General features: G+C 42.8%; 1 protein-coding gene across 8 annotated transcripts in view; it reads left to right on the forward strand.

The window, feature by feature from the left end:
• Nucleotides 1-23,774, forward strand: part of Slc10a7 (solute carrier family 10 member 7) — a 229,063-nt gene that overhangs the window by 92,867 nt on the left and 112,422 nt on the right. Inside the window, exon 6 of one of the 8 annotated variants that reach the window (XM_050161534.1) lies at nt 1,109-1,772. The exons of the other annotated variants lie outside the window; for them this stretch is intronic. Coding sequence (XP_050017491.1) covers nt 1,109-1,501 — 393 coding nt within the window. The 3' untranslated portion in view covers nt 1,502-1,772. Of the gene's footprint in view, nt 1-1,108; nt 1,773-23,774 lie in introns of those variants that run through there. 8 annotated transcript variants of the gene reach the window in all.

Consider the following 23,774-nt stretch of genomic DNA (forward strand, 5'->3'; position numbering starts at 1 on the left):
GGCTAATTCTCGCACCTGGACTAGCCCATTTCTAATGATGTGTGTAAGCACCCCAAGGTGCGCTTACCAGGAAGATTCTAGCCTCCGTCCATCCTGGTGTCTCTGCTCCAGAGAGCAGAGCTGTTGGGTCTCTCTGGGAGAGCTGAGCGTGGCGTCTCTGCTCCCGAGCTGTCGGCTCTCCCTGGGAGCAGAGCAGAGTCTCTCTGGGAGCAGAGCAGAGTCTGACCTCACTTCCTCTTCCGCCCAGCATCCTATTCTGTTTATTCCACCCACCTATGTTCTAAGCTATGAGGCCAAGCAGTTTGTTTATTATAATTAACCAATTACCTTCCTCCATCACAGCTGAGCTGTGTCCCAGGTTCTCTTCATCTCTTGCCCCTTCTCTGTTTGGGAGTTAACATGATTTAAAAAAAAAAAAGATAGGCTCATAGTGTTGATTTCCTGCCTAAAATTCTTTAATGGATTGTTTTAGAAAAATGCCAGTACCATTCATTTTAAGCTTGCACAGTTTTGCATGGCCTGTTCCTTGTCCCCTTTCCACACTTACCTTGTGCCACCTTCTTTTTACCCATGTCTTCTGTTCTGAGAGAGTAATGGCTTCACCAGCTCCTTTATTTAACAAAGGACAGAGCTGTGCGGAGCTCACATTCTAGTGAAAGAATGTAACAGCAAGCACTTACAGTTTTATAATCCAAAATATGTGTGTCCTGTTGAGAAAATATCTGTGCCTTCCTGAGAAGTGCAGAATCAGGTGATTTCATTGTGGTACAAGCGTTTCATAGAGTGCTAACCTAAACCAGGTGGCCATGGTGTCAGTAGGTGGTATGGTCTTATGAAGTAACATATGCAGACTGTCGTTGCTTGGAAAGTTGTTGGATAGTATATGACCATAAGGAAAAATGAAGAAAGAGGGTTTGCAATTGTTTATAAAGTGGTAGCTCTGAGTTTCATTTAAGAATATTTGATTAGAAAAAAAAGAGTATTTGATTAGACACTTGAAGACTGTGAGAGAGCAAGCTACAGAAATACTGGGGAAGTTGTGCTTCACGGAGCAGCAAACGGACAACTGACAAGTTCTGTGACAGTTTCTTATTGTTGTGACAAAAAGCTTGATTTCAGGAGAGATCCACGACTACCCATGGCTCTAGAGAATCCGGTGCAGAGACCTGACGTCAGAAGAGATCCACGACTACCCATGGCTCTAGAGAATCCGGTGCAGAGACCTTGTCCTGCTGACTCCAGACCTGTGCCGGGGCAGGAGGCCACAGCTGGAAGTGTGCAGCTGGAACTCCATAGGGCGCACAGAAGACTGTCAGCTTCCAAGGACACCTTAGCAGTCCTGCATCCTCCATCTTCACCTTCTACTTTCTACCAGGAAACTCATCCATCGATTAAGACAGAATCCTCAGGATCCAGCTCCTTCCCAAAAGCCAGGCCATTGGCATCCTGCCCACAGCCAGTGAAGAAGGTTCTTTTGTATTTGGACCATAACAGATACTAAGGCAAGAAAAGAGCCAGACAGGGAGGTGGTAGGAAAAGAACCCAGGAGCATCTAGGTATAGCATAGATGAAGCTGCTCTGGAGGCCTCTGAGCATGCTCCTACTCTTTCTCTCTCCTCATAGGCTCCAGTATATGTATCATTTTTTCAGAGATTTTTTTTTTCCTGAGAGATCTTTTTAACTCCAGCCTCATTTCTGGAACATTATCCTGCTCCTTCAAATTTGTTATTGTCATTTTAAACAATTATCTATCTGTGAAGTCTGTTTGTTTGTTGGTGTTCCCCCCCCCCCCCCAGGGCTTCTCTGTGTAGCCCTAGCTCTCCAGGAATTCACTCTGTAGATCAGGCTGACCTCAAACGCTAACGATTGTCTGCCAAGTGCTTGCATTAAAGGTGTTCACTACCACTGCCCTGATCTATGTAACCTTTTCAATGTCCACCTCCTACCACCAGGACCTCAGTTCTCTGGGGGCCAGTGACGTCATTAACATAGCCGCATGGTTCTCAATTGTAGTCAGATGAGAAAGCAAATGTCTGGGTTGTCTGTATAGCAGAGGAAATCTTTTATTTGTTTGTTTGTTTTTTGAGATGGAATTTCTCTGTGTAATATGGGTTGTCCTGGAACTCACAGAGATCTGCCTGCCTCTGCTTCCTGAGTGCTGGGATTAAAGGTAAGCACCCCCCCCTACACACATACACACCTGTCTAAATGACTCATTTTAAATATGTGGAACAGCTTCTCTTTATATTTTAAGGAGTGGTTGGTTATTGTCTGAGGGAATCAGTTTACCTAGAAAATATTGTTCTGTGGTAATCCTTAGTGGATAGGATCTTGTGTGTACATATAAAATAAAAATATACTCAGAAGCAAGCTGAGCCTGGTGGCGCACACCTTTAATCCCAGCACTCAGAAGGCAGAAGCAGGTGGTTCTCTTGTGTTCAGGGCTATACAGAGAAACCTTGAAAAAAACAAAACAGCATCAGTCCACACACACATGCACACACATGCACGAGCACACACGCGCCAGACTAGTATAAATCTTCCTTCGGTTTCCCCTCTAATCCAGCATGGTTGGGCATTGTACATTTGTTTGGGTAAGAGGTATTTACTGCATGTTTCTCATGTACCTTGAGGTAAGGTAGACACGGGGGATGGAGTGTACATGCACATTGGGAGTCAGACAGCAGATATGATCATTGCATTGCTAGTGAGATTGATTCTCTGACGGGAGGATACCGATGCTGGCAGGATGGAAAGTGCTCCGTCTGTCTGCTTTGCCCACTGCTCTCAAGTTCCCTCCTCCCCTCAGTCAGCTGTAACTGTCCCCACCGAGCAGTGGCACAGGGTGGGTAATATGGGCTGTTGACAGTAGACTGACTGCCGGCCCAGATCTGACTGCAGTTTGTCCATTTGAGTGGAAGCTGAAAAACCATCATGTTAATACAAATAATGCAGTCAGTAATAATAAACCCGAAGGGATGATTGTGTGTTTTACAAATCTTATTCCTCTTGGTACTTACTTTTCTTCCATTTGCACTGAAACAGGTATTCATGCAGAAGAAGTGTTTTCTTACAAACAGTGTTGATATTTCATATTTTATGTATATAGACGATAAAACATGACACCATTTTTTATAAATAATCTCCTTTAAAAAAGTACCTTGATAAGATAAAGCGAAGTACTTTCCAGAAGCTCTCCACTCCCCATCTCTTTTAGGCCAGGCAGTTGTATTCTATTATGTAATCTTTTTGTTAGCTGGATAGAATGGAGATAAAAGGTGATTATAGAGAGACCAGCATCTTCCCAGCTGATGGCAGCAGGCGTTAGAAATGCAGATGAAGTGGGTTGACTAAAGGCAATACAAATTCGAAGTGAAACCACCCCTGGTCTATGGCCATGCTCTGCACAGGGGAAGTTCCAGGCAGCTGAATTATTTATCTTATTGTGTGAACTAGTGCAGGAGTTAGGGAAAAGGTGCCTTTTACATTTAAACTGTTCCTTTCCTTCTTCCTTTTATCTGCACTTGACAAGCAAAATGAACTTCATTTTCCAAGTTATATTCCAGCAAGACAATGATGTACATTTTGCATTTCTCTCTCTTTACACACACACACACACACACACACACACACACACACACACACACAGTATTTAGATGCTGATAATGATAAAAATCAATCAAAATTATATTTCTTCCTTCCTGGGTTTTCTAAATAATAGCCATTAAAGAGAAATAAACCAGAAAGCAGCATTAAAATCACCCTCGGTGCCACCCTCACTCTCAAGTGTGTTCATGGTAATTATTCTGTGAGGGTTTGGAAGGTTGCTTTCAGAATAAAGCATTTCTTCTTCCTTATCCCTCCACAAAATAGAAGCAGCTAGTATACCATTTTAAATTAGGGCTAGCATTCTAAGGGAAACATTACAATTCCCAGGGCTACATCTTTGCTTGTTTTGCATATTGTTCGCTTTGGTCTCTGGACTACGTTGGTTTGTATCCCAGCACCTCGTGGACACAGAAGAGAATGCTTGCATCAGAACACTAAGGTTGGAGAACACAGCCTTCCTCCTCAAAGCAGCAGAGTGGCTGGACACACGTCCAAAAGCAAAACAAAAGTACTTAACCCCTGGTCTAGAGATGAACAAAAGCTACAGGCAGCATAATACCTTTTAAAATATTTTTTATGTTGAGATTCAAAGCTATATTTGAAACTACTGAAATTTTGTCTCATTCTTCACAAATCTATAGACTCAAGGGGGTGAGGATCCAGAGTGTAAAGGGAGAGTCTTGGATGAGAATCTGATTTCTATCCTTGATGAACAGCGAAACCTCAGTGTCTCCTGACCCAGCCCCACTCCATGTATGCGGGAGCAGTGCTGCCTGCCCCAGAGAGTGTTGTGTCGGCCATGTAGGAACTGTTTGCTCTCCTTTCTCTCTGAGCAGTAGCTTCCCTTCTGGAAAGCCCTGTTTCTGCTGTACCTGCAGCTGATTTTATGGAAGTCCTTCAGAAGTTTCAGAGCTGGAGTTGTGGTGCGGGAAGAGTTCTAGGTATGGTAACGTTCACTGTGCCCTAATGTGGGTAGAAAAACATTAGTAGATTTGGAATCAGAATACCATGCTTCATTTCCTGACTTTACGCTGATTTCAGGACTATAGAGATGTCATATAAAATACTGGGCCTTGTTCGCTCATCTGTAAGGTGGGCTGTATGCAAGTGTGTCACCTAGCCAGCCTTGCTGAATTACTGGGAAAAGCAGATGAGGTATCTATGTGAGATGTTTTGTAACTATCAGGAAATTTAAAAGCCAGCGAAAAATGACATCCTCAAATATGTCCCCACTAAAAGGCATGGGATGGAATGTTAATATTTCCTGCTGTTCCCACAGCAAAGGCCGTCACTTCATGTGAGCCCCTACTAATAAATAATTTGGTGTCTAACTCTAGTATAAGGTCTTGAACATGTGTAAATATCTCCTACAGCTTAGAACCTCCCGGGACCGTTGCTGTCTCTCAGACTCTTGGCTGACTGTTTCAGCATCAGTTAATCCAGCATGGAGCAACTTTGACTTCTTAGCAGAAGTCACAAATCTGCCACTTTAAAGTTAAGGAGTAAGGTCAATACAGTAAAATTTACCTTTTAAAAAATGTGTATAGTTCTACAGATTTTAATAATTGCTTATGTAAGGTAACATACACAGTAGCCAACATGCGGAACATTCCAGCACCTTCAGAGTTTCTTGATGCTTACTTCCTCATTTGCCGCCAGCATCTTTCACTGACCCCTTTTTGCCCTTCAGTTTTGACCTTTCTGGAACTGGGACATGGATAATGTAGGATTTTGAGTTTGATAAGTGACCTTTGTGTTTAATATGTTCTTTATTTGCATTGTGTTGGATTTTAAGGTTGTTTTGTCTTTTGTCACATTACGTATTTGCTGGGGGATGGCACAGCACACGTGTGGAGGCCGTAGGAGAGCTGGCATAGTTGGTTCTAACTTCACTGGCAGTACTCTGAAGGGCCTGCTCTCAAGGCTACAGCCAGAGTTCCAGGAAGAAGTGCAACAAAGTGAAACCAAGCTCATCTTTTTCTCTCTGAGGGTAAAGAGTCACATATGTGATCTGAAGATCATGTTGATTATTGTTCTGTAGCCCCATATCTACCTCTACAGCTTCTAATTCTCCTTTGTTTCAATTCTCTGTTTCAGTTCTTCTTGCTTCCTTGTTCACCTTGTTTAAATACATTTTTTTAAACAGGAGGATTAGGCAATAAGAAAAAAAGTTATAAGAATTGTATATCTCATTGGCCATAGCACATTACTTGGGTAAATGATAAGTGGCTGAACCATTTACCATGGCAATGCAGTAGCGGAGCCATGGTGCTTGGCACCTTCCCCGACAGTGGCAGTGAAAATGTCTCAGCCTTTAAAATATATTCCCTATCCTGTATGTAACTCTAGAACATAAAAAAGGGGGAACCTTGTAACCTTGGCTGCAAGGCAGACCATCCTTTGCAGCCTTGGCTAACTATGAAACTTTACCTGCAGTAGCTGGACATAAGAGTAAATTTCTTTGGACTTGGTTAATTGATTAATTGTTATTATTTGTGATCTAAACAATAAACAGTTAGCTGGACTTTGAGTTTTATATCATAAACTGAGATTAGAAGTGTGTGTAGAGTGTTAGTTGCTAAGGAATTTAGTAGAAAGTGACTACTGGCCTGCGTTGTCAGCCTAGTTAGAGAAATTGGCATCGTATTTTTAGGATGCTTTGCATTAATAACCTTGGGTGGACATATGTGACTCTGACCTTATACATATCTGTGAAGTTTTTGTATTTTTTATGATTCTTTTATAGAAATATTCAGTCTAGTTTTGAGGTGAACATGAGCTAATTGTATGTAGTTTGAGTAAAAGGAACAAAGTAGCTTTTTCGGTGTCTTACTGTTCTCACAGGACAATAGGTCTAGTCATGCAGCATGTCCTAGTATATTTTCTATATATCAAAATTATATATCTTTATGAGAATCATCTTCCTGACCACCCACAAATATAAATATATATATATATGTATACACACACATATATATCCATAAGCTTGAGATTACATATACATGCCACATGAAATTACACCCTAACAGTGCAGGTGTTGGGGAGACAACATAGCTGCTGTAGCAAATGTGAAATTACAGAATTACAGACGGGAACAGTTTCCAGAGCCAGTGGTCCCACAGGCCTTTCCCAGATGGGATTTTCCTCCATCAGAGAATCGGTCCTCAGGTGGTTGACATCTGAACACTAGCTGTCACCTGCTTTATACTTCCACAGCCCTCAACATCTCACCATGTGGTTTTGGAAATCCAGCTCAGGTTCGTGAGCATGCTGGGAGCCCCCTTTAACTGCCTAACCATCTTCCTGGCCTTGGATTTGGTGTTTGAGTCAAATCTTCTTTGTGTGACCCAGGCTGGTCTTTAATGCATTTTCTTATTACCTCCACCATCCAGGTACTGAGGCAACAGCTGTGTATACCATAACACATGGTTTTTAATGTGCCCTTTCCCCTCACATTTAGTGTGTGTGTGTGTGTGTGTGTGTGTGTGTGTGTGTGTGCATGGTGCTAGAGCGTCCATATGTAGGTAGGAAGAGAACTTGCAGTAGTTGCTTCTCTCCACCAGGTGGCTTCTGGAGATTAAACTGGTGCCTTCACCCACTGAGTGATCTTAATGTACCATTTTTAATTTATTTTACTTTTATTGATTCTCTGTGGATTTCACATCATGCACCCCAATCCCACTATCTCAATGTCCTCTCACATCCTCCCTCTGCCCTGGCAACCTCCCCCTAAACAAAACCAAATTCAAAAGAAATGCCAAAAACTAAAAACAAAAGCAAATAAAAAAGTAGAACCTTGTCATGGAAGCTCTAGTGTGGCCCCTTGAGACCCACAGTTTACCCATTAGTCCATTCATCTTTAATTGCAAGTGTGCATTGCCTCTGGTCATTCATCTGGCTCTAGGCCTCTGGTTTCTGCTACACCACCAATAAGCTCTTACTCAGGACTCTTCTGGGTATGCTGATGTTGTCCTGTGTCCTGGAGATCCTGCTGGTTAGGATCTGTGGGTTTGTTCCCTTCCTATGCTCCAACAGTTCAGATTCTGTGGGTGTTGGGGTGGGCTTGAGGGGGAGCTGGGTTGGTCAGTTTGCTCCTTCCCCCTCAACACTACCCAGGCGAGCTCTCTAGCGCTGCTCCTGCCTGCTCATCAGTGCAGCCCACAGCCGGGAGCGGGGCCAGTGCCCTTGCTCTCAGACCCTCAGTCCTGGGTCCCCCTTACTCACACCAGGGCCAGCTCTGCTGTTTGTCCAGGCAAGGTGCAGGCCCTCTTTATTGATCTCTTTAGGGGACATACAAGGTGAGCTCTCCTGTTCTTGTGCCCCCTCAGGGCTGGCTCACTTGAAACCCTGTTAACTCAGCACGGTCAATAGGGCCCACTCTCCATTGTGTTGTAGCTGGTATAACACAGGGCTGGTTCTCTCACTCTGTGACCTCAGAGCCTGCTCTCTCACCTGCCACAGGTAGCAAGGTGCTAAGGGGGAGGGCATCTTTCCAATTTTCATGTCACTGACTGCATGGTAGACAAAGGACCGGGTGCAAAGTCAGCTCTCCTGCCCTCAGGGCTGACTCACCTGCATATCTGCCTCCCACCCCACCGCCAACAGGATCAGCTCTAGTGTTCTGACCTGACAGGAAACAGGCTACTTTCTTGTGAGCTGCTGCGGTGACGGTCAGGGCTAGCTTTCCCTTCTTATGACTGACCCAGCACCAGCTCTCTCACCTGTTAATATGCCATTTTAAACAGCATTCTTTCTATTTGAAAGTAAATGGGGTTTTGCCCTTATTTTTATACAGGAAATTTCAAATTTGTATTTTTGGAGCATGCTTTTTTTTTTTCATTGAGAAACATTTATTTATTGGAGTGACTCTCAACCTTCCTAATGCTGTGGCCCTTTAATACAGTTCCTTATGTTATGGTGACCCCCTTTTGCTATTTCATAACTGTAATTTTGCTAGTTATGAATTATAATTTAAATATCTTATAGGCAGGGTAGCCAATATGCTACCCTCAAAGGGGTTATGACCCACAGGTTGAGAACCACTGGTTTACTGATTTGTATTTTTTATGGTTTTCTTCAGACCTTTTCTTCATTCTTCTTTTGCATTTCCTAGTCTTTATTTTATTGGTGATTTCCTTCTCTTATTCTTGATGTTTTCCTGTTAACTCTTATTTTTATTCTTTCTCCTACAGCTTATCTACCCCAGGAAAATCTTTCAGGCAATATAAAAATTACAGCGTGGTTACATTCTGTTTTTCAAGTGAATGAATACAAGTAAGCATAATTGAATCTAACCACTCCAGACTTAAAGTGGTATTCCAAAACCGAATCACTTGGGAGACGCTGCAGTCCCCAGTGCTTCCATGATGTGGTCATCTTTTTCCCCAAGAACCTCCTTTACTGTCTGAGGTGTCTCGTGGTGTACATGTGTATAGACATAGCTCTTGGGAAAAAGACATACTTTTCTTTGCCAAATTCATTTGTCCCCAAATCTACAAATTTGGGTTATCTGCTTGAAGAAGGTAAAATATATGGACAAAATTCTGCATTGCTGCAAAAGTGATACCGACGATGAGCCACGCAGCTCTTTCTTCTCCCCCTAGAGTGCACAGGAGAGAGCAATGTAGTAGAGATAAGGAAACAGTTGTTTACAAGCTCTTCCCTAATGTCACTGTACAAGATATGTGAGCCTTTGACTAATTAGGCTTATAGTCTCAGCAAAATAATATGATAGATAAAGATAAGACAGATAATCCTCAGTTCTTCGTTGTCTTCAAAGTTACCTCTATCCTTGAGATACGTGTGTTTAAATATTCCCCCCCCACACACTGTGAACGAAGCCGACTTTTTCCATGTTGATTTTCCATGTGGAACTCTAGTTGTCTTAGATCTCCTTAAAGACCTTTCTTTCCCTCACTGCTCTCACTCTTAGTTATGGCAGCACGCAAAAACCAGTGTTTGCATCAAGTTTCTGTGTTTTGGTTACCAGTCATTATGATCAGAGGAATTGGAGCAAGGGAGGATTAACTGACATATGAGGACATAGAGAAAGTTAGGACTCCTTTGCCTAGAAAGTGGAGTTCTTTGGTGGAGTTTTTGGGGTCGCTTATGTACACTATCATATCATCTGCAAATAATGAAAGTTTAACTTCTTCCTTTCCAATTCGAATCCCCTTGATCCCCTTATGTTGTCTTATTGCTATTGCTAAAACTTCAAGCACTATATTGAAGAGGTATGGAGAGAGTGGACAGCCTTGTCGTGTTCCTGACTTTAGTGGGATGGCTTTGAGTTTCTCTCCGTTTAGTTTGATGTTAGCTGTCGGTTTGCTGTAAATAGCTTTTATTATATTTAGGTATGACCCTTGTGAAACCAGCAGGTGTGGTGGTGTGCCTGGAACCACAGCAGTAGGAGGCAGAGGCAGGAGTTTGAAGCTATCCTGGGCTACATTGTAAAATCTGTCTCAAAGAAAGAGAGAGAGGAAGGGGGGTGGAAGGAAAAAAAGTCTCTCAGATCACGAATAATGTAAGAAGGATGAATGCTGACCCAGACAATGGATCTAGAAAGAGGAAGTAGATTCTGAAGAATCTTCTGGAAAAATCTGAAATAAAGTCTCTACACAGAAACATAAAACTTACGCCCTGCAGGCATGCTTACTGTAGAAGTAAAATGCAGTGTGCCTAAGTCTCAGGCGGACCCTTGTGAACAGTGTTGTGCTGACCCCACTTTCTTACCTCCTGCCATGTTGTGTGGGGTGTTTTCTAGTTGCAGAAATTTTCACAGGCAAATCAAGATGAATATACCTAACAGACAGTTCCAGAGCTGCTTCCGTGTGAAACCTGAGGAGAGAGCTGTCAGTAGCCTAAACCGCTGCAGAGAGCACCACTGGAGTCCACCCCTCAAGTCTGTCTGTATGGTGATGTCTCTGTCAGGGCGCCCTCTGTGTACCGAGGAGTTTGGAACTCAAGTTCATGCAGTAGAGAAGACACAAATAAATGAAGGGGACCTTTATCTTTAATACATAAACAGGTCTTAATGTTAAGAAGAAATAAATGTTAGGTTCATTAAAAGTAACCAGAAGTCTCAAGTTGATTACTTACAGGAAAACAACCATGGGCAAATTGCAAACCTTTAACAAATGCCCATAGAAATGAATGACCATGCTTCCATCTATGAGATACTGAACCAGACCCACAGACAATGAAAAGATGTAGAAATACAGTCTTTAGTTATGAATTGAGTGAAGAATGTCCATCACAAGTCCATGTTTTGCATGTTTGGTTTCAAAGTAGATGTTGGCACTTCTTGAAAATGTTTATGGCATTGAATCTAGGTGCTGCGGGCAGGCCTTTGAAGGTTCTGCCCACCACCGGTATGAATCTATCTCCTTGTTAGGATGAAGTAGCCAACCCCGGTGCTAAGGATGGAGTTGAACTGGTAGCCGTGCCTTGTTGCACAATAGGCATGATGCCATGATAGACTTTCTGCACTTACGTTGTTTATCATGGGCATTTCCACCTCAGGCATAAAAAATAATTAGTACCAATAAATAGGATAATTGCTGTGTTGAACCTAGACATTTTAGATTGTAAATTTTTGTGACTAACAGATTGTGGAAAAAAATTGAAGCTACAGGCCAGACTTATAATATTGTAAGCTGAGAATAATGGGCCATTTGGGTGAGTTCAGAAGACCAGTATGCCAACAGTGCAGACAATGAAGGCCTGGTTCATGAACCTCTAGACAGGAACAAGAACTCTGTTTGGATGAGTTAATTTTTTGGGTGGAATAAATTTCTAAACAACACAGCATTCAGGTTGTAGCCCTATTGTTTTGGGTTGTAGCCCTGTTGTTTCAGGTTGTAGCCCAGTTGTTTCAGCTTGTAGCCTGTTTGTTTCTGATTATAGCTTAGTTGTTTCAGGTTGTAGCCCAATTGTTCTAGTTGTAACCCAGTTGTTTAAGGTTTTAGCCCAGTTGTTTTAGGTTGTAGCCTGGTTATTTCAGGTTGCAGCTCAGTTGTTTCTGTTTGTAGCCCGGTTGTTTCTTGTAGCTCTGTTGTTTCTTGTTGTAGTGCTGTTGTTTCGGGTTGTAGCCTGGTTGTTCTGGTTGTAGCCTGGTTGTTTCGGGTTGTAGTCCGGTTGTTCTCGTTGTAGCCGAGTTGTTTTTGGTTGTAGCCCTGTTGGTCTAGGTTGTAGCCCTGTTGTTTCAGGTTGTATCCTGGTTGTTTCAGGTTGTAGCCCAGTTATTTTAGGCTACTTTTAAACAGATTTATAGTGAAGATTTGGAGAACAAAGCAGAGTAGAAATTATGGGAAGCAGGCAGTTTGAAGAAGAAGCTTGTACAAGCAGTGTGGCGTGAGAACTGATGAACTCCCGGACTATAGGAAAGTGCCTTCAAGGTAAGTCCTTACCCACAGGCTCCAGGGCATAAGCATGCAAGCTCACGTGAAAGACTGATCAGCCAGAGAGACTCTTAGAGGCTGGTTAAGAAGTGGCTTTGCTGCACTGGTACCTGACCGTGTGGCCGGGTGTAACTCAGGCTGGCACAGAGCTCGTTCTCCTGTGCTGCTGGCTCTGTGAGCACTCAGAATGTACAAGCTGTGGCTGCATGAAGGCTGGAGCAAAACTTGCAAAGAAAGCCAGCGAGGACGGGCAGTGAGGACGGGCAAAGTCTTCTCACGGAGCATCTGAGCTAGTGTACCACAGTGTGAGGGGACGTCTTACTTGGAGGTCACAGCATGTTTGAGGAACATCTGCCAGGGCAACTTGTAGGCTCTGAGGAGATGAGGCCTGAGAGGGGGCTGCATGTGCTCCAGACTCCAGGGGCGTAGGGGTGGGGCTTCCCATGACTGCCAAAGCCCACACAGTTGCCACCACAGGCACCACGTGCCAGATGTGGACTGTAGGTTTAATGTTCTTCCTGCTGGTCTCTTGTCCGTGTTATTGACGTCCTTCTCCTTTGGGGATGGAAGTATTTACTCTGTGCCACTGTATGTGTGATTTTCTTCTTGACTTTCCTGGCCTTTATAGCTAAGAGTTAGCCTGAGTCTCCAAAGGGATGTAAAAGTTTTAAATAGTGTCAGGACTGTTAAAACTATGGAGATTTTGGAAGTACACTGAGCTCTTGGGGCCCAAAGATCAAATGCTATGTGTGAATCTGGAATGCCTCTTCCCCCATTTGTGCTTAGTTTCCAGCTAGTGGTTCTGTTTTGGAAAGGCGTGTAACCCTGAAACATGAAAAATCTAGGTGGTAGGTATAGGCCACCAGGGGTAAGCCTTTGAATGTAATACCTCCCCCTCATTTTGACCCCAGGCTTTCCACTTCCTTGTAAGAAGGCCGCTTGTTTGTTCCCAGCCACTCAGCCCCGAAATAATCACACATAAGCTGTATTATTTAAATCACTGCTTGGCCCATTAGCTCTAGCTTCTTATTGGCTAACATTTATATTTTAATTCAATCCATCTTCATTAATCTGTGTATTGCCACGTGGCTGTGGCTTACTGGCTAGAGTTCTGGCATCTGTCTCTGGCGGGGCTACATGGCTTCTCCTTAACTCCTCTTTCTTTCTCCCAGCATCCAGTTTAGTTTTCCCCACCTACCTAAGTTCTGCCCTATAAACAGGCCAAGGCAGTTTCTTTATTCCTCGGTGGTATTCACAGCACACATCACTTCCTGGTTCATGCTGTATGAATCAAGCCATCGTCACACAGTTCCAGCATTACTGACAGAGATGTCTACTTTGCCTTTCTGTAGTAAGTGACTGTGACTGTCTGAAACCGTGGATCTAAATAAAGAAAGTATTTTGTTGTAGCAACAAGACCAATTACTAACACAGATGATTGGACTCAAGGGTAAGTGGGAAAAAATGAAGGGTAGTAGAAACTTGGTTTCTCACTCTTGGAGAAACTTGGAGAATGAAGTTACAACGGGTGAAGAATAGAATAAATCTTGTGGTATTGGGCTGAAGTTGGAGGTACCAGTGCAGTCTCGTGTTTTCAAAAGGTAAGTATGCACATACAAACACCTATATCTAATTTATTTTATGTGTGTATATAAAACATGCCAGATATTAACTATTTATATGTATAACTTATATTTGCTATGAATGTTTACATTGTGTACATTGCTTGCATATTATGTATTTGACCTAAATTCACTAAAAAGGCCTAAAATCAGCTTTATCCTAGTAGCTTATACCTAGCATTCCAGGTATTAAATACTGAATGTTATCCCAGCACTGAGGTATCATGCCTGCCACTTACTCTCAAGTAGGTTGGAAGAATGGCCCTGTCCATATTCATGTGTGTCCATGTATGTATGTGTGTACCTGTGTCTGTGTGTCCATGTCCGTGAGTGTGTGTATGTGTCTGTGTTTCAAAGAGGTTCTATAACTTCAGATTTTTATTTCTTTAAACAGATCTGTGTAACACTAGCTGTTACCTAGGGTTTTAAAAGGTATAAAAGCAGGGCATGTCTGGGCGTTGATGGTGCACGTCTTCAATTCCAGCACTTCGGAGGCAGAGGCAGGCGGATCTCTGTGCCTGGTCTACAGAGTGAGTTCAGCCAGCCAAGGCTAGATAGTGAGACCCTATCTCAAAAGAAAAACAAATCAGCGAGACAAAAGTATCATAATGTTTACTTTAGATTTTTAGTTGACCTTTGCAAAGTGAACAAAAGCTTGCTGACTCAAAGCACTCCAAGTTGTGAATGGCATACCCTTTTTACAAAATTTGTTCTTACTGTAATGTGAACATATGCCATCACACGTGTTACCGTCGTGGAAAGAGACAGTGGTGTTGAGTCAACACAGACTTGGTTTCATGCTCCAGGTCTGTTTTCACATATCTGTGTGAATCTGAGCAAAATTCTTCTCCATTTTCTTCCAGGCTCTCACCCATGGGTAGCTCTGGACTGGGGGAAACAGACAGTGTTTAGGAGAGCTGCTGCCCGTGTTAGCTTTGGGGAGTCTTGAGGCCACTTCACGCTTGCAGCTCCTTTTCTTTGTGGAAACCTTCGTGTTTTTTACCTTTTACTGTCACCTTCTCTATGGCTTTATATAACGAAACGGTGTTCCCCACGTCAGCGTTGTTTTTCTGCTGTGCTGGCTCACTTCTGTTTCTCCGTTTTTCTTTTTCTTTTCTTTTTTTTTTTCTTTTTTGGTTTTTCAAGACGGGTTTCTCTGTAGCTTTGGAGCCTGTCCTGGAACTGGCTCTTGTAGACCAGGCTGGCCTCGAACTCACAGAGATTCACCTGCTTCTATCTTCCAAGTGCTGGGATTAAAGGTATGTGCCACCACCGCCTGGCTCCATTTTTCTTTTTTGATATCTGCAAGGCTGGACTAAAGATGTGTGCCTTTTTTTTTCTTTTTCTGTTTCTCTCTCCTTCTCCCTCCGTCTGTCTGTCTTTGTGTCTGTCTCTCCCTCTCTCTGTATGTATGTGTCTGTGTCTTTGTATGTGAGTTTTATATGTCTGTGTGTGAACTGCAGGAAGCTCTGTAGGACATGAAGCTTACCAAAGTGTTTTGGTTCCTTGTGAGTAAAGTTTTGGAAACATTCCACAAATCCAGGATTAGAATACCACTCTGGCAAGAACTTGGGTGCTGAAATTCTGAGCACACACCTTTAGTTCCGTTCCAGTTCCTAACCTGGGCCTTGTATCCTGTCGATGGGCAACAAGAGTTTTGGGGTTGATTGTGTCATCGGTGGCTCAGCAGCTGTTTTACTCCTCACTTGTGATGATGTCTCATCCCTTGCCATCACAGGTGCTGACATTGTGTCCCCTGGCCCTCTCCTCAGCACCTGTCCTTGCTCCTGGCAGGAGCCCAGTGGCCTCCGCCTTCTTAGGGCTGGCAGTGATTTTCAGTCATTGTCTGTCTCAGAAGCTGGCACCACTTGGAGCTTGGTTTCCTCATTCCATGAGCCCTTGGGAGCCCCTCCGTGTGTCTGGCTGGTGCTCAGTGAGTTCTCTGCTCTGTGTGCCATCTCCAAGAGCTAGAACATCCTCTTAGTTGGGGTACTGCCCCTTTTTCTGTATCTGGTATCACTCTCAGGAAATTCATCCAGTATCAGCCTTTTGTATAACTTCAAAATGCTTCTGCTACCAACATGACACCGTTAGCTCCAACTCTTCTCCTGGATGGCAGACTTGAATATCAGAATGCCTATTTCAGATATCATTTGATGTTAAATTAACATTTTAAATTTACCATATGCAAAATAGAAATTCTGATTTTCCTCTTCCTCCATTTTTCTTTTGTGTCCTTTTTTTCAACTAATGGCTCTTCCATTATGTGGATTTGAATGTTCTTTGATTTCTTCTTTTCCCTGGCCCTCACACCCCACATCTCCTCTATAAGAACACCCAGTTGGTGTTCAATGCACATGGGAACTGTCATCTCTTCCTCTCCATTCCTCTCCACTCACAGTCAGTGTCCAAATCAAAGGTGCTTATTGGGCATCAGCCATTATTCTCCAGAGTAGTCGTCTGCTTCTACACTGATCCTGCTAAAGTCCTGACTTGACATACAGGCCAGTCTTTGTAAACCTTCTAGTGTATAGCCAGACTCTCTCCGCTCTTTTTCAGCTTTTAAACTTCCATTGTTTTTGCTGTTATCCTCAGGATATATCTAGATTCTTTATAGCAGCCATGCCTGTTAGTGGTCCCTGCTTCCCTCTGTGACTGCGCCTCCCTCCACATCTCCCACCTCCACACACAGCCACATGGACCTTCTCTCCTGAGATACTCTGAGCCTGTGGTCTCCTCACAGCTGTCTTGTTGGGTCATTGCTTTAGCCTAGCCCTTTTAGATCCTCATGAGTTTGTCTTGTCTTTTAGATGTCAGTTCCCACGTGAGCTTCTAGAGGCTTTCCCTGTGTGCCTTTCCAGTACTTCCTGCCTCATCTGCCTGCCTTACTGTCTTCTCAGTGAAACTGCCATAATCAAAAGGTATCTTGTCCATTTCTTCTGTTAGCCAGTGTCCGAGAGGGCAGGGTCCTTGTGTGTCATTTCCCTCCTTGCTGCTTGCACTGTGCTTACAGCCTGCTGTGTTCTAAATATCTGCAGAGCAAACAAGCCATCTTCCAGGGCAGCTAGAGCAGGCTCTGGGGCTGTGATCAAGCACCTGTTCCCAGGCAGGTTTCACTTTGCCCACCATGACTTTTTTGTGTCTCCCTCTTTTCTTCAAGATCGATTTGTCTTTTGTCTCCATCTTTAAGCTGCCTTCACAAACCATATTTCATCTTCGTATTTTGCTATCACCACAGTTTCTTCTCTGAACTCTAATAATTGCAGCATGCTTTGTTGGTCCATTAGGCTGTTTCCTATTACATCAAATTAAAGGACATCCTGATCAGCAGCCCAGTGCTTGTCTGTTTTCTTATAGCGGCTCTTCCACTGTTGGCCAGAAGTGGATCTGTATAATGCCCTCCTCACTGTTTCTGGATGGCTTCATCTTGTTGGGTGTTTTTTTTCTTTCTGACTTCTTTTGTGGTAAAGAAAAAGAACATCTTTGATGCTCCTTCCTTAACAATGTCTTAAACCACAAGGAAAAAAAATCACAAAACATTTAAACTGTAATGGATTTCTTATTCATTACCTGCATGATTGTGTGTATGTATACAACGGTGTGTAACCAGCACCCTCTCTAAGTGGCTCTTCCTTCTGTCTTAATTTCTATTACATTGCCAAAATAAGTGTCAAGTTGTAGGATACAGACTCATGTCAAGAGACTTAGATGCTTTTCATTATACTGTAGACTCTGCTCCTCACTTTACTGACTGGCCTTGACTGGCTCACTCATGTCCCTGTCCACAAGAGTTTCAGGGTACTCTGAAGTGGTTTGTGTTCCGGTTGGGTCACACTGCAAGGAAGCACTGATGCTGTGGAGGTGACTTTCTTGTGACCGGTTTGTCAGGTTTTATGGTTCCTATCCTGGAGAATTCCTAAGGGTTCTAAAGCCACAGCAGGCGCACTCTAACACAATGCCTCGGCGTCCTGTGCAGTCTTCTACCTGCTTGAACATCTCGCAGAGCTGCCGCGTCGGTACTCCTCAGTGTGAATGGAATGGTAGTGACGGAGCTCCGCAGTTGACCCTGTGTGTCTTGAACTTGGGGCACTTGGGAAGTGGATCAGAAGCCACAAGAATTGGAGTGAGGGAAGCTCCAGCTTCCCACCTCTTCCCGATGCAAGTCAGATCATACTCTTGTCCTCAAGTTAATGATGTGTTCTCATAGTGAGGACAAGGGAAGTTACACTGTGTCAGCTGTGTTCTAGTTCAGGCTGTGGTCAGTGTGTGCACTGTGGGGCTGTGTTCTAATGCAGGCTGTGTGCACTGTGGGGCTGTGTTCTAGTTTAGGCTGTGGTCAGTGTGTGCACTGTGGGGCTGTGTTCTAGTTTAGGCTGTGGTTAGCTGTGTGTACTGTGGGGCTGTGTTCTAATGCAGGCTGTGGTCAGTTTGTGCACTGTGGGGCCGTGTTCTAGTTTAGGCTGTGGTCAGCTGTGTGCATTGTGGGGCTGTGTTCTAATGCAGGCTGTGTGCACTGTGGGGCTGTGTTCTAATGTAGGCTATGTGCACTGTGGGGCTGTTTCTAATGTGGGTTTATCTTCTGAAATCCCTGGTGATTTTGCTATGACTTGTGGTTTTTAAGTTAGAAGAAACTCCCAGATGTCTGAAAAGTTTTCTGACATTATTTTAGTTGACAAATAGTGGCCTTGCTTCAAAATAAGTATTATTTAATCCACAGTAAACCATCTTTTAGTTCTTACATCAGTCTTGACTTTATTAAAGTCAAAAGTAATGTTTAGGGAGGATAAAATCATAAATATGATTCATAAATACTTAAAACAACAACAACAGCACTCCTGGTTGAGTAGAAATCCCACTTAGAATTGTAGTTTATCATTTAAAGAAAAACTTCTGGGATTAAGGGTAAACCAGTTTTAGAAAAGAAATCAAATATTATAGAATTTGAAAACCTAATTTAGCATATATCAGATTAATGCCCTGTAAACTCTGAAAGTCTGAATTCAGCTGGCACCACATCTGACTTAATTCTCCTGTTTATTTTCTTCTCTTTCTTGGGTTATTTGTGTCTAAATCTCAGTTACTTTTTCCTTTATGGGTTTAAACATTTAGTAGTGATTTAGTAAGGGGCTTATCCCTCCCTACTATTTTTTTCCCCAACAAATTTTTGAGGAAGTAGTGGTCAGGAATTTTTCTATGTGTGAAATCATTTTTTGTGTGTGTGTGTGTGTGTGTGTGTGTGTGTGTGTGTGTGTGTGTGTGAATATGTACATAATCCCAGTTTTGCCAATATACATATTTTTTTACTTGCAAATAAGCAAAGATTTAAAATTTTGTCCATAAACAGTAAAGTTGATAAAGGCATTTTATATATTTGTATCCTAATGTGCTTTTTCTGTTTTAAAAATATGCTGTAGTTGATTGAAATAAATTTGATTTTGACTTGTGCCACACAACTGTAATTCCTTCAAGCACATGTCACTGTGCAGTATATTTAAGGCAATGTCAGCAACAATTCTTCCTTTATTTAGAGTAATGCAATCTACAGCTATCAACCTTTCCTACTTGCATGAGCTTTTGACTTTCATACCATAATGTGCAAAATAATTCATTTTAGGCAGAGCTTTTGGTGAGATGCCCATCACAGGAGAAGGCTTGTGTTTACATGTACACCTTCCAGGGAGATAGATGTCACTGCTGGTGTCTCGGCTTCATACTGACTTCGGATTCTCTGGAGTGACTTTGGTTTAATTAGTTACCCCTTGTTTAAAATTTAATACAATGGATCCTATCTGTAGTAGTCACAGGGTTAGGTCAGGCAGAGTGATGCATTTGGGAATGTATCACATGGTATCAGAATCTACTCACCTTAGTAATGTCTTCTAGGCAGATATGAGAAGGAGCTGGAGAGAAGGGGTAACTCACATTGGGAGGATGGGGTGTGGAACTGACGGGATGTTCTCTAATGAGAATGATCCATGTTCAGGCTCTCAAACACAAAGCCCGTTTTGGCTTACTTTCATGACGGCTCCCTATTGGTTTTTATGAATGCTAAGTTCTAAAAGATTCAAACTGAGCAACAATGGGGTTGGGAGAGGGGAAACAATAAAAGCACAAATGGCACATGTAATTATTTACAAGTATGGAGAGGAAAATTCAAGGTAGAAAATGCATAGAAATATTAACTAACCAAGGTCATGCTGGGGAAGATTCAAGCTGCGCAATACATGTTTACTCGTTTTGTTTTTTCGCCTGAGTCATTTCATTTTGAACATGAGGGTATGTTCAGTGTTAGTGTGTTTGGGAAGAATTCCACTCCCAGCCAGCCATGGATGTCGGCTAGTGAAATAAACTGTACACTTATTGTGAACAGTGTTGGCGGCACAGAGGTTAGAGGGCCACAGCGTGTAATGAGATGAGAAGGTCTCTCTCAGTCAGTCTCTGCTTTCAAAAGGGAGACACAAGGGGCTGGAAGAAGGCTCAGGGTTCCCAGCACTCACCTGGTAGCTTACAACCATCCCCAGCTCCAGCTCCAGGGGTTCCAGGGGCTCTTTTCTGATCCCTGTGGGCCCTGCATGTATGTGATGTGCATGAGCACATGCAGCAAACCACTCCTACACAGAAAATGAAAATAAATACATGACTTAAAAAGGGGAGTCACGAACAAAAAATGTATGAAGTACAAGAGAGCAGAAGCCCTGTTTGATACGACAGTGTAGGGTTCGGGAGCAGGTAGAGTGGAGACATGGAACAAGAGGTCAAAAATGCAGAGAGGATGCCAGGAAAAGCAGGGATAGCTTCTTGGAAGAGCCAGAGATGCTGACGAGAGAACAAAATTCTCTTTCAGCACCCCAGTAGCCAGAGCTCACTACTATCTGAGACATGGGTTTTAAAATATATATTATTATTACAAGTAGGTGTGTGGGGAAATGTGACCAATGGATAAGAGAACCAGAAAGATGATACCTTTGAAACCTTTCCAAGTTCTTCTGTAGTTTTGTTGTATCATGAGGTACATGCTTATATATGCTTATGGCTGGGATTTACTGGCTTCCTAAATACACTGCAAGGAGTTATAGGCTTTCGTTTTTGGCCGAGGAAGTACTTCCCAAGGCAGTCTGCCTACTAAATTCTCTCTTTACATTCAACAGTTTTTGATTAAACTTGACATGTAATGAGTAACTTAGCCAGTGTCTGCTTCCCACACTAAACCAGCCCCTCCGGAAAGGCAGAAGCTAACCGTGTGCCATGTGGCAAGAATGGGCTGTGCTGGTGCCGAGAACCTAAGGTGAAGACTAGCCGTGTGAACTGAGTGGATGCTGCCGTGGAAAAGCTGACCTAGGGTAGTCAGTCACTTGTAAAATTTGCTTTTAAGTGTACCCTTGCTTTTCCCAAATTATTTTTATGGAAAACTGTCTCATATCTTTGACCATGTTGGTGTTCATTAACCATGTTGTGGTAGAAAGGAAGAATATGAACAAACCTGTGTTCTTGTTCTGGAAATGAAGACTTACAGTGCAGTGAGGTTTGCATCCGTGCTGTGATCGCTCTGACCATGGCTGTGAGGAGAGATGTGGGGCCGACTTTCACCAGGCCCCACGGTCAGGGAATTGACCTTCTGTACTGAGCTGAAGAGCATTTGCTGCCACTCTGATTAGAGCTCTCAGTGATGCATAGTAATGGTGGCCCAGTCCAGAAGCAAGGATCCCCCAACTTATTGAGGTCTTCTAATATGTCTTTGGAACAATTTTATCTTCGTTATATGTAACATTTTGATGAGGTTTTCAGATTTGTTTATACTTTTGAAAGTCACCCATAACTGAATTTTCAAAAGATGCCCTGATAATTGCTCTTGTTGGTGGGTACCCACACTACAGTGCCTTCCCTGAAGACCCATGAAGCATACTTCCATCTGTTACACTGATTTTAGGCATGTTTGGTATAGGACTTCATAATAATTTATGGTAGTTTAGCATTCCAAATTCAGCATTTGAAATATATTAATATGATGCATCATAATCTTACAAGTTAGCATGGTATAGACAGTTGCATGCTAGACTTAACCAAAGTTTGTAGGATGTAAATAGAGAATGTAATACTTAGGCCATATCCTTGAGTTCTTCCTCTACCACCTAGAGACTATGTGACCAAACACATATTTCTTAAACTCATCTTCATATCTCTAAATGGAAGTACTATGGGTTGTTGTGAAAGCTAAATTTTAAAAGTGTATGTAAAAAGTAGGGCATGGGACCTAACACATAGTAACATTTAGTTGCTAGTAACTATTTCTTAACATTTCACTTAATTAGCTTGGTTATTGTTTAGCTAAATTTGGTAGATACAAGGAAGGATTCAGGCATGGACTTTTCTGAGTGGTGGACTTTTTAAGTGGATACTTAAGCAATAGCCTTATGGAGAACAGTTCAGAGGAGAGAACAGCTTGTTCCGTGGGCCTGAGGCATGGATCCTGTGATGTTTTCAAAGAACTGAAGGAAAGCCTTTGCTTCTTGAGCACGGCTAGCATAAGGTTGATGTTTGCAGGAGTTGCCCTGTCTTGGGACTTGCTAAAGCGGGTTTAGGGGTGTGGTTCAGTGGAAGTTGCACACTGACTGGTTATGAGACCCTGGGTCTCAATCACTTAAACCAAAATTAAAAAAATAAATTCAACGGTAGCATTAACTCATCTCCTAAGGGGTATCCTGAGGAAATACTGGTGGCCATTTGTGCTAATGTCATCCGTGTATACAATAGTTTCTTAGATGATAAGAAGCGAATGACATAACTGACCCTGGTGATGTCTAGTTTCTCAGTAAGTCCGAGGGACATAGTTATGCGGATGTGTGTATGTTGTGATACCTGTATTTCAGAGTGGCTGGTCAACTGCTAGTGACAGAGCCACACAAAAGACAGATGAGTCCTGTTTTCTGAAAGTCAGTTCCTGCTCTCCACGTCTCCAGACATTCTCACTCTAGTCAGGAATTGCATGAAAGCTCTCATTAGGTAAGTAAGTATAATTAGAAAATTGTTTTTTCACAGGGTGTACCTCACAAAGAAGGCTGTGCATGCACAAGAACCTGTTATCTGCATATACATTATAGATAGACACAACTCATCTGCTCACTTAAATCACACACACACACACACACACACACACACACACACACACCTCCCTATAAAGAGATGGCCAAAATGTTTTTCTTTCCTTGTTACTCCCTCTGATCATTCAATCTCCGTGTGTGTAAGGAGTGGTGTGCCTGCACAGGAACTAAAGGAAATAAAGCACATTTACCTGTCCCTTTAATTTATACGATACAGTGACAGCATACCATTATCTCTTCACTTGAGATTACCATGTATCATGTTCTGTGTAACAACTTTAACATGTAAGTCATGTCTCAGACACTGTGGAGCGACAGCAGGGCCCCGTATTGTTCTGTGTGCTGTGATGAGCACAGCAGTTGTGCACGAACACAAGAATATCACAGTGAACATACCCTGAGCTCCGTTTTGCAGACACTGTATTTCCACCATGACAAAATTCCCACAAGAGATTAAATTATTAATGCCTTGGAATCTGCGGGATTCCGCAGATAGGCTCAGTGTTATTGATGGCAAACTTTATCTCTTTTATTTCTGAGACAGAGAATGAAATAGGGAGGCCCTCAAGTTAGCACAGTTTGTGTTCAGGCTAATTTTGTAGGGCCAGTGGGCTTTTGCCTTAATGTGTACAAATACGATTTTTTTTTCCTCTCACAGCAGATTGGAAGTAGATAGAGGGACAGAGAATTGGCACTAATTTATGAAGCCTTCCAGCCCTCTCGTGTGGTACACCCTGTGAGGGCATATTCCTCTAATTATACTTACTTCACCTAATGAGAGCTTTTAATGACAGTTACTGATTAGAGGTGGGGATGGATGGGGATGTTGGGACTTTCAGAAGATGTATTGACTTGCAGAAGACAAGACTTCATCCACCTTTGGTGTGGCTAAGGCCTTAGCAGTTGACTGGGCACTTTGAAGTCCATCTCTGCACCTCGCACCAAGTGTACTGAGAGTCTGAGATACACTTTATTTCTCAGCTTCAATTAGGTCAAAGAGTTCAGGAATTCTGTGCTTTTAGCAGCGTCTTTACGCTTTTCTTTTT

The sequence above is a fragment of the Alexandromys fortis genome, unplaced genomic scaffold, assembly GCF_014885135.2.
Source record: "Alexandromys fortis isolate MF-2015 unplaced genomic scaffold, M_Fortis_MF-2015_v1.1 scaffold_127, whole genome shotgun sequence".
Lineage (NCBI taxonomy): Eukaryota > Metazoa > Chordata > Mammalia > Rodentia > Cricetidae > Alexandromys > Alexandromys fortis.